The 16,224-nt window shown below is 49.4% G+C and overlaps 1 protein-coding gene across 1 annotated transcript in view; it reads left to right on the top strand.

The window, feature by feature from the left end:
• The window catches only part of ZNF831 (zinc finger protein 831), a gene marked incomplete at its 3' end in the record, with an annotated part of 96,752 nt that overhangs the window by 19,304 nt on the left and 61,224 nt on the right, over nt 1–16,224 (top strand). Inside the window, exons 2-3 of the mRNA XM_081256450.1 lie at nt 5,319–8,948; nt 10,175–10,314. Coding sequence (XP_081112576.1) covers nt 5,355–8,948; nt 10,175–10,314 — 3,734 coding nt within the window. The 5' untranslated portion in view covers nt 5,319–5,354. The remainder of the gene's footprint in view (nt 1–5,318; nt 8,949–10,174; nt 10,315–16,224) is intronic.

Below are 16,224 nucleotides of genomic sequence, written 5' to 3'. Positions count from 1 at the left end.
TCTGCCACAGCAAGTTCAGTGGAGGCCCTGCCCATCAATCCCCCTCTGCATTTTACCATTTTGGAACAAGCTGCAGGCAGCATTGCTGGGCATGAGACTTTCTGGGGCCACAGAGCCCGCTGGGTGTGTCCCCTTGGCCAGCAGCACATGCCAGCACACCATTGCTCCCTCAGTCCCCTGTGGGGGAACGTGTTCTATGTGATCTCTTGGTCCCCAGCCGAGTTTAGTAAGCTCCAGCTGCCCTCGGTGGGGACTGGCTTGATGACACACTCTTTAAAGCGTCCTTCACCCCAGCTTTCCCGCCCCCCTGCTAGCATTGCCTGAAATCACCTCCCAGATAGAATCCTTATAATGACCTTCTTTCTTGGGAATTGCACCTGAGAACGGCATCCCTTCCCGGAGGCACTGAAGGGAGCCAGCTGCATTGACGGATGGGGAAAAGACAAGGGGTAGGAGGGAAGGTGGGGTGGGGAGGATTCGCTAGTTAATAGTTCAAAATATTATGGCGTATCACTGGAAACTCAACTGAGCCAAGCACTTCCTCCGTGCCTGACGCCACCCTCGGTGTTTTCTCACACGTTATTTCATCTGATCCTTCCAGGAGCTGTGCCCAAGTGACCTGGCAGCTGGGTCTCAGGGGTGTCCACCAGCAAGCCTGGTGAGCAGGGACAGGAAGGTGGGTCTGATGGTTCCCCTGGGAAGCATCTCGAACTTTCTCAGCTTGAGGGAAGCCTTGTCTTCCATTCACATCAGTGCTTAGGAATTCTAATAGCTCCTACCCATCTCTAGGGATTTCTGTCTTTAAATCTTTCCTTATAAAATTATAAGGTCTCAGATCTGTGAGATCTCTAATGTAGACAGGTTTATGAGGAACAGAGAATGGGAATGATGGTCTTGGGATAAAAAAGAAAAAAAGGACTGACTGTAGCATTTGCCAATTTCTGTGGTGTAAATACTCCCACCATGGCCAATCGCAAACTATGAACGTGACGTTACTGAACCTAAAATTGGCAAGAGGTGGAGATGTGGAGTGCCACCGTGTTACAAAGTATTTCCACCATCCCAACGCAATCCACGTGAGTCACGTCCAGAGCATTGATCATGCTAAGATGTAATAAAATAATTAGTAAGTGATAAGCTTGGTGTATTTAGTTCCTTTTCTATTACTGACATAAAATTCACATAACATGAAAGTCACCATTTTAACTATTTTAAAGTGTACAATTCTGTGGCATTTAGTACATTATAATGTTGTGCAACTACTGACTGCATGTGGTTCCAGAACATTTTCATCACTTCCTTTCATAAAGGAAGCTCTGTTCCCAGTTAGGCATTCACGCCTCCCTCTCCCTCTCCACCCCTGGCAACCACTGTCATCTGTTTCCTGTGTGAATGAATTTTCCTCTTTTGGGTTTTTCATGTAAAAGGAATCATACAGTGTGGCCTTTTGAGACTGGCTTCTTTCACTCAGCATCATGTTTCCAAGGCTCGTCCATGATGTAGCCTGTATAAATACGTCATTCCTTTTTATGGCTAAATAACCTCTCATTGTACAGATAGACTGCAATTTGTTTATCCATTCATCAGTTGATGGACATCTGGGTTGTTTCCACCTTTTGGCTCTTTTGTATTGTGCAGTTATCAACATTTATGTACATGTCTTTATCTGAATACCTATTTTCAATTCTTTTGGGTATATACATAGATGCGGAATTTCTGGGTCATGTGGTAGTTCCATGTTTAACTTTTTCAGGAACAGCCAAACTGTTTTCCACAGTGGCTGCATCATTTTACATTCTCACTAGCAGTGGTTAAGTGTTCAAATTTCTCCATATCCTTACCAACATTGGTTATTTTCAGTTTATTACTATTATTAATATGCTAGTTGATGTGAAGTCATACTGTGGTTTTGATTTACATTTTCTAATGACTAATAACACTGAACATCTTTACATGTGTTTTTGGACTTTGTATATCTGCCTTGGAGAAATGTCTATTCAAGTCCTTTACTCATTTTTTAATTGAGTTGTCTTTTTGTTATTGAGTTAGAAGTGTTCTTTATATATTCTGGATTTATCATGTATACAATTTGCAAATATTTTCTCCCATTTTGTGAGTTGTCTTTTCACTTTCTTGATAGTGTCCTTTGATACACGAAAGGTTTTTTTATTTTGAAGAAGTCCAATTTATCTTTTTCTTTTAATTGCTTTTGCTTTTGGTGTCATATCTAAGAATCTAATGTCAAATCCAAGGTCATGAAGATTTACTCCGATGTTTTCTTCTAAGAGTTTTGTAGTTTTAGCTCTTACATTTAGGTTTTTGATCAACTTTGAGTCAAGTTTTGTATGTGGTGTGAGGTAGGGATTCAACTTCATTCTTTTGCATGTGAATATCCAGTTGTAGTAACTTTGTTTTTAATATAATTTATCGAATTGTAAGTCTATATAATTTAACTTTTAATTATGGTCACGTTTAACAACTAGCTTGCAAAATTTCTGAAAAGTTAACAATCAGCTCTTGTGAGCCAGTGTGAGCTGGTATGAGCTGCCATGACTTCTACCTTTCCCTGCTTGAACAGCCTTGCTGCTAAGGCTGGAATTTGGATTTGTTTTTCTTGAGGAGCTAAGCTGGGGATTGGTTGAAGTGGAACTCAACCAATGGAGCCCCTGGGGGATGGGCACCAGAGGGTGTAGGGTCTGGAGGCCCCCAATTCTGTAGCCATGGGCCTGTTCACATTTTCTCATTGCATCTGGCTTTCCCTCCCACAGTTGGAAGAGCATGGCTGGGTCTTTCTTGTTCCCTTACCTAGCATTTGCCCAGCTGTTACCCCTGGCTGAGAGGGAACCAACTGTGTCTCTGTCGGGTTTGGAGGAGCTTTGGAAGCCCCACCTTTGAGCAGAGACCGAAGACTGATCTTGAAGCTAAAGAAGTGTTTTTTTTCCTGCTGGGGTGGCCAGATAAAATACAGGATGCTCAGTTACATTTTTTAAAATTTTATTTATTTATTTTTGGCTGCATTGGGTCTTCGTTGCTGCACGTGGGCTTTCTCTAGTTGCAGCAACTGGGGGCTACTCTTCATTGCTTTGCATGGGTTTCTCATTGCAGCGGCTTCTCTTGTTGCAGAGCACAGGCTCTAGGTGCGTGGGCCTCAGTAGTTGTGGCATGTGGGCTCAGTAGTTGTGGCTCATGGGCTCTAGAGCACAGGCTCAGTAGTTGTGGCGCACGGGCTTAGTTGCTCTGTGCATATGGGATCTTCCTGGACCAGGGATTGAACCTGTGTCCCCTGCATTGACAGGCGGATTCTTAACCACTGTGCCACCAGGGAAGTCCCCTCAGTTACATTTTGATTCCAGGTAAATAATGCATAATTTTCTAGTGTAAGTAAGACCCATACAAGAATTGGGACATACATATACTAAGGAAGTATGCATTGTTTATCTGAAATTCTAATTTATCTAGGAATCTTGTATTTTCATTTGCTCAATCTAGTAAGTGTCCCCTCAGGTCAGTTTTCTTCCTTATGGTCCTCATCTAATAGCAGAGACTCAGAACTCCAGAGTGGGAAGGGCCCTAGGGAGGTGCCCATTTTACAGACCTGGAAACTGAGTCCCATCTGAGGAAAGGGACTTGCCCCAGCTCATGGAATCACTGTGGACTTTGAGGACCTTGCTGAGCTACACGATTTTTCTTTTTCATGAAGTCAGCACATTTTCTGAGTGTCTCCTCTGCACAGGGCACTGTGCTGGGTGTCGGGGGACAATGGTGACAAGCCTGCCATGTACCTGTGTGCAGGGGAAGAATCAAGAATTCCCTTTGAGAAGCAGCCGCATAGCACAGGGAGATCAGCTCGGTGCTTTGTGACCACCTAGAGGGGTGGGATAGGGAGGGTGGGAGGGAGGGAGATGCAAGAGGGAAGAGATATGGGGACACATGTATATGTATAACTGATTCACTTTGTTATAAAGCAGAAACTAACACACCACTGTAAAGCAAGTGTACTCCAATAAAGATGTTAAAAAAGAAGATGCCCCCCCCGAAAAAAGGATTCCCTTTGAAATATTTCTCAGCCATAAAAAGGAACGAAACTGAGTTATTTGTAGTGAGGTGGATGGACCTAGAGTCTGTCATACAGAGTGAAGTAAGTCAGAAAGAAAAACAAATACCGTGTACTAATACATATATATGGAATCTAAAAAAAAACGGTACTGATGAACTTAGTGGCAGGGCAGGAATAAAGACGCAGATGTAGAGAAGGGACTTGAGGACACGGTGTGGGGGGAAAGGGGAAGCTGGGAAGAAGTGAGAGAGTAGCATTGACATATATACATTACTAGAGTCTGTCATACAGAGTGTAGTAAGTCAGAAAGAGAAAGACAGATACCGTATGCTAACACATATATATGGAATTTAAGAGAAAAAAAATGTCATGAAGAACCTAGGGGTAAGACAGGAATAAAGACACAGACCTACTAGAGAATGGACTTGAGGATATGGGGAGGGGGAAGGGTAAACTGTGACAAAGTGAGAGAGTGGCATGGACATATATACACTACCAAACGTAAGGTAGATAGCTAGTGGGAAGCAGCCGCATAGCACAGGGAGATCAGCTCCGTGGTTTGTGACCACCTAGAGGGGTGGGAGAGGGGGGGTGGGAGAGGGAGGGTGGGAGGGAGGGAAACGCAAGAGGGAAGAGATATGGAAACATATGTATATGTATAACTGATTCACTTTGTTATAAAGCAGAAACTAACACACCATTGCAAAGCAATTATACTCCAATAAAGATTAAAAAAAAAAGGAGCTACAGAGCAAAAAATAATAATAATAATAATAGATAGATAGTGGGAAGCTGCTGCATAACGCAGGGAGATCAGCTCGGTGTTTTGTGATGACCTAGAGGGGTGGCATAGGGAGGGTGGAAGGGAGGCTCAAGAGGGAGAGGATATGATGATATATGTAAACATAGAGCTGATTCACTTTGTTGTACAGCAGAAACTAACACAACGTTGTAAAGCAATTATACTCCCATAAAGATGTAAAAAAAAAAAGAGAATTCCCTTTGGGCGTATTAAATGAGATAGGATTGAGACAGACCTGGGTCTGAACCTTTCTTTGCCACATATCAGCTGCATGACAAGTCACTTCCACTCTCTGAGCCTCAGTTTCCCCTTTCCTTATATGGGGATAAGGGTATTTTTCTTGGGGGATTGTTGTGGCTTCAGTGGAGGTGACGAAATGCCTGATGGGGGGTAGGGAAGAGTTTACTGCATAATGAGAGAAGAGAGTTACCCATAGTAAAGTTTGGTTGTTGCTCACAGGTTGCCCGGCATCCTGGGCCACCCAGACGATGTGGGATGGAGGTGCCAGAAGTCACCTGCCCTGCCTCACCTGCCAGGGACCAGCCAGCTCCTGCTTCTGGCCCCACAAGGGCCCCAGGTGGGCAGGCCTCGCCTCACCTGACCCTGGGCCCCATCATCCTGCCCCCAGAGCAGGGCCTGGCCCCCACCCTCTTCCTGAAGGCCTTGCCCATCCCCCTGTACCACACAGTGCCTCCGGGGGGCCTCCAGCCGCGTGCCCCCCTCATGTCAGGCAGCGTGGACGGGGCCAGTGTGCCCTTCATTCTCAGCCCCCTGCTGCAGCCTGAAGGGCCCGGCCCCACCCAGGTGGGGAAGCCAGCGGGCCCAGCGCTCGCCGTGAGCTTCGTGGGTGCCCTGCCCATCCTGTCACCGGGCCTGGGGCCCACGCTGGGCAGCCCCGGCAAGGTGCGCAACGCCGGCAAGTACCTGTGCCCGCACTGTGGCCGGGACTGCCTGAAGCCCAGCGTTTTGGAGAAGCACATCCGCTCCCACACGGGTGAGAGGCCCTTCCCGTGCGCCACCTGCGGCATCGCCTTTAAGACCCAGAGCAACTTGTACAAGCACAGACGGACCCAGACACACCTCAACAACTCCAGGCTGTCCTTGGAGTCGGACGGCGGGGGAAGCAGCCTCTCGGAGGAAGGGGACAAGGCCGGAGTGCCTTCTGGGACCCACGGGGCACGATCAGAGAGACCCCTTTCTCCGGGCGCCCAGGCCGCTGGGCACTGCCTGCTGCCTAAGGCACATCTGTCCCCGGTTGCCAAGAACCTGGACCTGAAGTTGGACGCTGTTGCCTGTCCAGGGTCCACGTTCGATGTCAGGGAGGCCCCTGCAGACTCTGCCCCCGGGCTCCCGCTGGCCAGCTCGCAGTCGAGGCGGAAGCTGCCTGAGCAGCGGTCCCCGACGGCCAGCAGGCCGGGCTCCGTGCTGCAGCAGCAGCAGGTGGAGAAGCCCGGGGATGCCAAGCCCTCGGAGGGTCGGCTGCGGAAGTGCGAGAGCACCGACTCGGGCTACCTGTCCCGCTCGGACAGCGCAGAGCAGCCGCCGGCCACCGGCAGCCCCCTGCACAGCCTGTCCGAGCACAGCGCCGAGTCTGAGGGCGAGGGAGGCCCGGGGCCCGGGCGCGCGGAGCGAGCGGCCGTCCTGGAGCTGGAAAAGAGGCGGCTGGAGGAGCGCATCGCCAGGCTCATCTCTCACAACCAGGCCGTGGTGGACGACCCCCAGCTGGCCCACGTGCGGCCCCGCAAGACGGTCCTGTCCAAGCAGGGCAGCATCGACCTGCCCATGCCCTACACCTACAAGGACTCCTTCCACTTCGACCTGCGGCCGCCGGAGCCCAGGAGGACGCCTGCCGCCCTCCGCGCCGCGCGCTCCACCTGCGCACCCCCGGACAGGGCGCGGCCCCTCTTCTTCCACTCGGTCCCCACGCAGCTCTCCACCGGCACCGAATGTGTGCCTGTCACCAGGAGCAACTCGCTGCCCTTTGTCGAGGGCACGGGGATGTGGCCGGAGCCGCCGGACCCCCGGGACGCCTGGTCCCGGAGGCAGAAGCCTCTGAGCCCTAGGCCTGCCCCCGCCCGACTGGCCGTTGTCCCTGGCGGTCACCCCCGGGCCCTGGTCAGACAGGCTGCGGTGGAGGACCTGCCGTGTCCCCCGACGGGAGACGCCTCGGCCCCGGCGGAGGACCCGGATGGAAAGAGACTGGCTGCGGGGGAGGGACAGGCCAGCCAGGGCCAGGCGGCTGGTAAGCCACGCAGCCAGAGGAGGCCGAAGATGTTCTCCCAGGAGAAGTGGCAGGTGTACGGGAAGGACACGTTCAAGAGCATCTACCAGAAGACGAAAGCCGGCCACCACGGAGGCAAGAAGGCTAGGGAGGTCCCAGCGGGCGGTGGGGTCGAGCTGGACCGTCCTCTCCAGCAGGATGCAGGGGGTGGCGGACGTGCAGCCCCCTCCCAGGACGGGAGGAGGCCCCCGGGCCCCGAGGACACTGCCGTGCAGGCCAGGCCAGCACCTTGCGCAAGCCCACCGGCCCGGGAGGGCCTCTTGGTGACTGAGCCCCCCAAGCAGAGGGAGACGGTGGCCAGAGCCGGAGGCAGGGACCAGGCCCGTGTGCACAGGGCTGCCTCACGCCCCGCCCTCAGCTGCGGAGGACCCCTCTGCTTGGGCAGCAAGAGCACTCTGCTTCCCCCAGATGGGAGGCTGGAGCTGGGGTGTCAGCTGCTGCCGGCACCCAGTCCTCCCAAAGGAGGTGACCTAGAGGCTCCCGGGCGGGGTCTGCCGGACCCCAAGCTGGAAGGTGGCACCCGGGGTGGCGGAGGGGACGCCAAGGAGACCTGTCAGCAGGTCCACCTGGTCCCGAGCCGGCCGGGCGGGAGCTCCGGGGAGCCCCAGCCCACAGAGGACAAGCTCCCCTCGGAGAGGAAGAAGCTGAAGGTGGAGGCGCTAAGCTGCCAGGAGCCCCTGGGAGCAGGAGGAGAGACCCCGGGGGGCCCCATGCAGGCTGCCTCCCCGCCCCCTCAGAAACAGGACAGTGACCCGGGGGAAAAGCCAGGGGGGCTGCCTGGAGGTGGCAACTGCATAGCAAGGGGCAGGGCTGGGGCCCTGAGGCGGGCAGGGCCTCGGGACATGGAGCCTCGGCCGCGTGCTACAGCTGCAGCCCCCGGGTGTCCCTCCCAGCTGGTCTCGCAGCCTCGGGCCCCCAGTGTCCTCGCTGCCCCAGTGGACGTGGCCTTCCCCCCACAATACCTCCTCAAGTTACCCCAGGGAGAGACCCGTCACTCACCGCTCGTCCCCCAGAAGCCGGACCAAGGCCGGGGCCTTCTCTGCAGGAGAGAGGGACCTGAGGAACGGGCATCCTTTATGGAGTCAGGGCTGGAGGCACCCCTGCTTCCCAGCCCAACCTCAGGCCAGGCCCCTGGTGGAGCAGACAGCTTCGGGGAGGACCCCAGCTTGTCCACGCCGTGCGACAGGAGAAAGGGGGTGCAGGGAGAGGAGAAAGGAGGCTTGGACACTGGCACCCCAGCAGCTGGGGTCCCCAGGGGGGCAGCCTCCTTCCCGCCCACGCCAACGTGTGACTCTTTGAGGAGTAGGACCCATGACACCCCACAAGTCTGCAGCAGCGACACTTGGGTGCGGGCCAGGCCCTCTGGGGGCGTCCTCCATCCCTGGGAATGCACTGGGGAGCTGGGGAGGCCTCCCGAGAGTGCCCCGCGGGGCCCTCCTTCAGGGCCACTAGCTGGGCTCAGTGCCGGTTGCTCCCGCCAGCCTGGCCCCTCCCTCTCGGCCCTCCCACCCCCGGGCTGGCCTGAGCTGGCCTCGTGTGCGCCCGTGGAGACCCCCGGGAGCTGCAGGGCCCAGGGGCCTTTCCCCTCGCTGAGGGCTGAGCCCCGGCTCACTTGGTGTTGCCTGAGCCGCAGCCTCCCTCTGCCGCTGGAGCAGAAGGAAAAGGACGCTTCCGTGCACCTGGCGCTGCATTTCCCTGCTGGCAGCCTCCCGGGTGAGGGTCCTGACGCCCAGCCGGCCAGCAAAGCAGTGTCTGGAGGATGGACCAGGAAAAGCCCTGGAGGAGGAGGGCAGACGCAGACATTGAAGGTAATACCCAGCTTTGTCCCAGGGCCCTGGGGGCTGAGGGAGGATGCTTGGCAGGCAGGACTTGTAGCGATGGAGGAAAAGTATGAAGCCATCCTGTGTAGCATCTGCTGTCCATTATAACATCTTCTCAGCCTGCTCCCAAGGGAGAGAAAAAAGGTGCAACATGTAAAATAAAACAAAAGAAAATCATGAAAAAAGTAGTTTCAAAGGACAGAATGACTGTACCCAAGACTCCGGGTGAGATTTTCCATAACTTGACATAAACCTTAACGCTGAGCTTCCTGGTAGCAGAGGCAAACAGTAAAAATGAAACGCTGGTCAGGGGAGCTTATAAATCAGAAACCCTTTTTGAGAGATAGACTCCAGACAAAAACTCTTAGAAGGAGATAGTTATCATACCAGGGACTCCAGAGAAAATAGCTGCTATGGTCAGATTCAACTTACCCCTGAGTTTCCTGGGAGCAGTGGCAAAACGGGAAAGGAGCTGGGTGCTCTAAAGAGTTCTCACTGGTGATTAAATAAATGTATAGTCCCATCTTTTTTTGGGGGGGGAGGGCCGTGCCTCGTGGCATGTGGGATCTTATTTCCCCACCAGGAATCAAACCTGCACCCCCTGCCTTGGAAGCGCAGAGTCTTAACCGCTGGACCGCCAGGGAAGTCCCTGTAGTCCCATCTTGAGAGCGACTCCATGCATCTGGATTGTATAATTGAGGGTGTTGTCCTGCTCTGGGATGTCCTGGGCCAGGGGGACTGAAGAGGATCCTGCAGCCTCAGTTGTAACTTAATCGTGTGGAACAACAGGGTCTGTGTCCCAGAGCTTGAAGGCTGTTCTCATGGTAACACTGCCTTCATCCCGAGAGTGGGGGGTTAAGAAAGAATGTGCTGGGCCTGAGAGAGGGCGAATCCAAGGCCCAGCTTAGCCTCCTTCCTCCACAAGGCCATCAGGTACTGGGTGTGGGCATTCCTGGAGGAGGGAAAGGAGCTGGCCACGGTGTTCCCTAGACCTCCAGTCATCACCAAAGGTCTGGGCTTTTTCTTCTGTGGATCCAGCCCAGGCAGGATTCCAGAAGGTTCTGCCCAGCAATGCGCAGACCATTTGGCAATGCAGCATTTCGATGCCCGATTTCCCCAGACAGGCATCCTGTCTGCAGAGAGAGAACCCTTCTGTGTTGTTCCCACCATGAGGGCTGTGAGCAATATGACGCCAGCGTGCCTGGTATTTTCAGCTCTCCGACCCAACAGCCCCAGGGATGCCATCCCAGGACTGGATGTCTGAGCCAGAACGGAAGAAAGGATGGCCTCATAGGAGGACAAAGATGCCTCGTGGGAGCAGCAAGCAGAAACAACTGAGCATCTGCTCCAGAAGGTAGGGTGTGTGGCCACCTCTGTCATTTCCCCGTGTGCCCACAGTGTCAGGAACTGCAAACTGCGATTTCAATAAACCCCCAAGGAAAACTTCACAAGGGATTCAAAAGGCATCTCTGTGTTCCAGGGAGAGAGAGAGACAGAGTCCTGGTTAGGAACTGGGGTCTAGAGTTTCACGGTTAAAGGACTCAATGTGTTTCCCCATCAGTCTACCGGCTGTGTGTTTTTCAGTGGTGCCTTTTTTAAGGCCAGGCATCCAGCAAATATTCGAAATAACTGAGTTGAAAACACATCCATCCAGTTTAAGTCCTGAAGAGAGAGCATGTTAATTATTTACAGCTTTTATTGCTTTTTTAATTATGCAAGTGATGCATGTCCTTTGCAGAAAAATTAGAAAATACAGATGAGTGAGGAGAAGACAATAAAACATCCTAGTGATCTTACCACTCGGAGACAATCACGTTTAGGTGCATGCCCTTCTAAGCTTTTCTCCGTGATCTGTGCACGTACATAATCTCCTGACTGCAAATGCGGGGTGGGGGGGGCAGATGGATTTTTAAAACCCCTCTTTCATCGCGTCATTCTGATTGTCTCGCTCCTTTGCTCAAAACCCTTCAGGTTACCCACTGTGTACCCTCCTCCCTCCAACACCACGGCCCCCCGCCCCACAAAGCTTTTCGGTCCCATTTTCCCATGGTCGCCCCCCTCCCTCTCAGTGTGATGTCATATGGTCCCAGCCCTTGCCTATTCTCTATTTGACACTCTATTTACACTCTGAACCCAGATCCCCAAGGCTCTCCTGCACCCTCAATCTCCCCTTCCTAGAATGCCTGGCCTTCTCCTATTGTCAGTGTTTGGTCCAGACATAGGTATTTGTCGAGAGGCCACACAAATTCCTAATGCTTGCCTACAGCTGCTCAGGCTCTCACTGGCCAGAGATGACATACCCTCCTCTGAGGCCCCTGCACCCCCTTTCACTTGTCTGCCAGGACCACATTTCCAGAGCTGGCATCGCTGAGGGCTTGCTGTGTGCCAGGCACAGCATTTTTCTCTCGAGGAAACTGAGACACACAGAGAAGTCAGGCAACTTCCCCAAGGACCTGGATCTGAACCAGCGAGCCTTACTCCAGAGCCCAAGTGCCAAACAGCAGCTTGCCCCAGTGCTCCCAGCCCGTAATGGACATGAGAGTCACCTAGGGTTTTCTGGAGGTTTCTTGTGATGCTGGGTCAAATTCAGTGGGTCTGGGATGGGGCCTGAGATTCTGTATCTCTAACATGCTCCCCGGTGATGCTGAGGATGCTGGTCCAGTGAGCTAGCTTGGAGAGCAATGCTTTACATCACCCAAACCACATCCCGGGAGCTCAGGGATACTGGCACGTGGCTTTGCTCCCACAAAGCACTAAACTACATCTGAGTGACAGCTGGCAAACCTGAAGTCTCCAGGCCTCAGTCAGAGTCCCGGGAGATGTGGGGAGGGGGACAAAGGTGGGGTGCCTCATTTACAGTTCCCTCCTTCCCAACCCTGGAACTTGACTGTTTCAACAGACATTCATTGTGCACCTGCTAGGTGCCAGGTGTCTACACGTGGAGGCCGTTGGGGAAACATTCCCAAATAAGGCTGATGGTCCCAGGCTGGTCCTCCGAGAGGCCTGGAGATGTCTCTCCAGGATGCCTTGCAAACCCATCAGCAGCCCTGGGGCCAAACAGCCCATGTAAGAATCTTATTTGGGCTGCAACATTGTTGAAAATTTTGACGCTTAGTATCCAAATAATAAATATCAGGAGATTTCACATATAAACCTGAATTTCGGCTTCTCTTAAAATATCTGAAGCTCTGAAGATATTGGGCCTGTCTTCTTGCAGGGTAGCAGCTGGCTGGGGCTGAGCAGCAGCTATGCTTGTGGACAGTGCCTGTGCTCTGCAGCCTGCCTCAGTCCCCACTTCTCCCTAGTGTCTTTTTTTCCCATTTTTTTTTCTTTTTAGTTTTTTTTTGGGGGGGGGGCTGTGTTGGGTCTTCATTTCTGTGCAAGGGCTTTCTCTAGTTGTGGCAAGTGGGGGCCACTCTTCATCGTGGTGCGCGGGCCTCTCACTGTCGTGGCCTCTCTTGTTGCGGAGCACAGGCTCCAGACGCGCAGGCTCAGTAGTTGTGGCTCCGTGGCATGTGGGATCTTCCCAGACCAGGGCTCAAACCCGTGTCCCCTGCATTGGCAGGCAGATTCTCAACCACTGCGCCACCAGGGAAGCCCTAGTTTTTTTTTTTAATTGAAGTATAGTTGATTAACAATATTGTGTTAGTTTCAGGTGTACAGCACAGAGATTCATTATACACACACACATTCTTTTTCAGACTCTTTTCCCTTATAGATTACTACAAAATATTGAGTATGGTTCCCTGTGCTCTACAGTAGGTCCTTGTTGTTTATCTATTTTATATATGGTAGTTTGTATCTGCTAATCCCAAACTCCTAATTTATCCCTCCCCCCGCCACCCCCCTTTCCCCTTTGGTAACCATACGTTTGTTTTCTATGTGTGTTTGTTTCCATCCATGGATTCATACCTTACAAATCAATGTATCCACTAATATATAATATTGTTTGGTGTCTTTAAATATATATATATATATATATATATATATATATACATATATCACACTGTTAAGAAAAAAAAATATATATATATATACATCTCACACTGAATTTATCATCCTTCAGTTTGATTTTTAAACTCCATATTGTGTTTTTGAAAATCTAGCCTTGTTTGGTACATACAGATAAAATTCATTCATCTTAATTGCTGTAGAGTATTCTATCCCATGGAAATAACACACTGTATTTTCCATTCCCCTATTTATGGACATTTAAATCATTTCCAGTTTTTTGTGTGTGTGTGCTAACTTTGCAATGAACATGCTTATACGTGCCTCCTTAGACACAATGTGAGAAGTTTTCTAAGAAATATACCTAAAATGGAATTACTGGGTTATAAGATAATCACATTTTCAACTTTACAAGTTATTACCAAATCACTCTCTGGAGTGCTTGTGTCACTGTAGGTTTCCTCCAGCTAACAGTGAGAGTTTTCCCTGCTCCCATATTCTTACTTATGTTTGTTAGGAGCAGATTTTTAATGTTTTGCCCACCCAGAATTTGTAGGATTGTGTATGTATCCTAGATTTGCATATATTCTTTGCCTGTTATATATACTGCAGATTTTTTTTTTTTTCGGTACGCGGGCCTCTCACTGCTGTGGCCTCTCCCGTTGCAGAGCACAGGCTCCAGACGCACAGGCTCAGTGGCCATGGCTCACGGGCCCAGCCGCTCCGCAGCATGTGGGATCTTCCCGGACCGGGGCACGAACCCGTGTCCCCTGCATCGGCAGGCGGACTCTCAACCACTGTGCCACCAGGGAAACCCTGCAGATATTTTTCCAGGTCTATTATCTGACTTTTTAAGCCCATTCATTTATATTTACCCGCATAATTGCAAATATCTTGCCTCTTCATTCCTTTTGGCATGTCGGATCTTCCTTCTGGGATTGTTTTCTTCTGTCTGAAGTATATTCTTTGGAATTTCCTTTAGAGAAGAAAAATCTCAGTTTTTATTAGCCTGAAAGTGCATGTATTTCATCCTTGTTGTTGAAAAATATTTTTTCTGGGTACACAGTTTTGGGTTGACAGTTATTTCCTCTCAGTCCATCAAAGTTGTTATTGCATCATCACTTGGCTTCTATCTTGTGGTGAGAAGTCAGCTAGAAGTCTACTCATCTGTCTTTTGAAGGTCTCTTATCTCTGGCTACTTTCAAGGTCTTCTTTGGTGTTCCATACTTTTACTTTGATATATCCAGGTACACGTCACTTTAATTTATTCCATTAGGAATCCATTGGGCTTCTATAATTTCTGGATTGATGTCTACCTGGAAAATTCTCAGCCATTGTTCTTTAGATGTTGCCTCCATCCCAGTCTCCCTCCTCTTTGGAACATTGAAATATGCATCTTAGATCTGTCTTTCATGTCTCTTAACCTCTATTTTCAACAACTTTGTCTCTCCCTGCTATAATCTAGATATTTTGTTTGGATGTATCTTTAAAATGTTACTAATTTTCTTAATCCACTGAGTGTTTTTTTCAAAGCACTATTGACATATATTGAATTTTAATATTATTAATCATATTTAAAGTGTGCAATATAATAAGTTTTGACATGTTCACACTGGTGAAACCAACAACACTATCAAGATAGTAAACGTATTCACAATCCCCAAAGTTTCCATGTATCTCCTTGTAATTCTTTCCTCCTGCCCACTCTGCCACCCTCCCACCCCCAGGTAACCACTGCTGTGCTTTCTGTCACTATAGAGTATTTCACTTTTTCTAGAATTTTATAAAAATGAAAGCAGACAATATATACATTCCCTCCCCCACCTTTTTTTTTTTGGCTGGGCTTTTTCTTCACTCCATATGATTATTTTGAAGCTCATCCATGTTGTGTGTATCAGTAATTTGTTCCTTTTCATTCCTAAGTAGTAAGCCATTGTGTGGATATGGCACAATTTATTTATACAACCACTTGTTGGTAGACATTTGGCTTGTTTCAGTTTTGAGCTGTTATAAATAAAAATTACTATAAATATTCATATACAAGTCTTTGTATGGGTATAAGCTTTAAATTCTCTTGAGTAAATACTGAAGAGTGGAATGTCTGGATCATATATGGTAGAAGCATAATTAATTTTTTAAGATGCTGCCAAGCTGTTTTCCAAAGTGGTTGTATCATTTTACATTTCCATGAGCAGTGTGTGACAGCTTCCGCTTCTCCACCTCCTTGCCAACACTTAGTATGGCCATTCTTTTTAATTTTTGTCATTCTAATAGATGTCTAATGGTATTGTATTAGTTTGAATTTACATTTCCCTAATAAATGATGATATTGACTATCCTTTCATGTGCTTATTTGTCATTTATGTATCTTTTTTGGTGAAATATCTGTTTGCATCTTTTCCCACTAAAAATGGGTTGTTAGTTTTCTTCTTATTGAATTTTGAGAGTTATTTATATATTCTGGCTATAAGTCCTTTTTCCGATATGCAAGTGGTAAATATTTCCTTCCAGTCTGTGCCTTGTTTTTTGTTGTTTTTTGTTTTTAATTCTCTTAACAGTGTCTTTTAAAGGGAAGACATTTTAAATTTTGATGAATTCCAATTATCATTCTTTCTTTGGATTGTGCTTTTGTTGTCATAACTAAAAAATCTTGGCCTAAGTCATAGCCACAAAGATTTTTCTCTTAAGTTTTCTTCTGTAGCTTTATTGTTTCAGGTTTAATATTCAGACCTAGGATCAAATTTTTGTATATGGTGTGATGTATAAATAAAAGTTCTTAGTTTTGCAGGTGGATACCTAATTGTTCCAGCATGATTTGTTCATCTATTTGTCTATTTTGATGCGCATGCCACGCTGTCTTGATGACACTGCCTGACTTGAAGGGTTACTCTAAAACTTAAATATTCAAGGCAGTGTGGTATTCACATCAAAATCGACAAATAGATCAATGAAACAGAATAAAGAATACAGAAATAGACCACACATACATGGTCAATTGATTTTTGACTAAGGTTCAAAGGAAATTCAATGGCAAAAGTATAGTCTTTTCGGGCCTCCCTGGTGGCGCAGTGGTTGAGAGTCCGCCTGCCGATGCAGGGGATACGGGTTCGTGCCCCGGTCTGGGAGGATCCCATATGCCGCGGAGCAGCTGGGCCCGTGAGCCATGGCCGCTGGGCCTGCGCGTCCGGAGCCTGTGCTCCACAATGGGAGAGGCCACAACAGTGAGAGGCCCGCGTACCGCAAAAAAAACAAAACAAACAAAAAAAAAAGTATAGTCTTTTCAACGAATGTTGCTGGACCTGGAAAGTTTCCC

Source organism: Mesoplodon bidens (assembly GCF_964165515.1).
Source record: "Mesoplodon bidens genome assembly, chromosome: 15".
Taxonomy (NCBI): domain Eukaryota; kingdom Metazoa; phylum Chordata; class Mammalia; order Artiodactyla; family Ziphiidae; genus Mesoplodon; species Mesoplodon bidens.
Note: the sequence above shows the minus strand (reverse complement) of the source record. Positions and strands in the feature narration are given on the sequence as shown.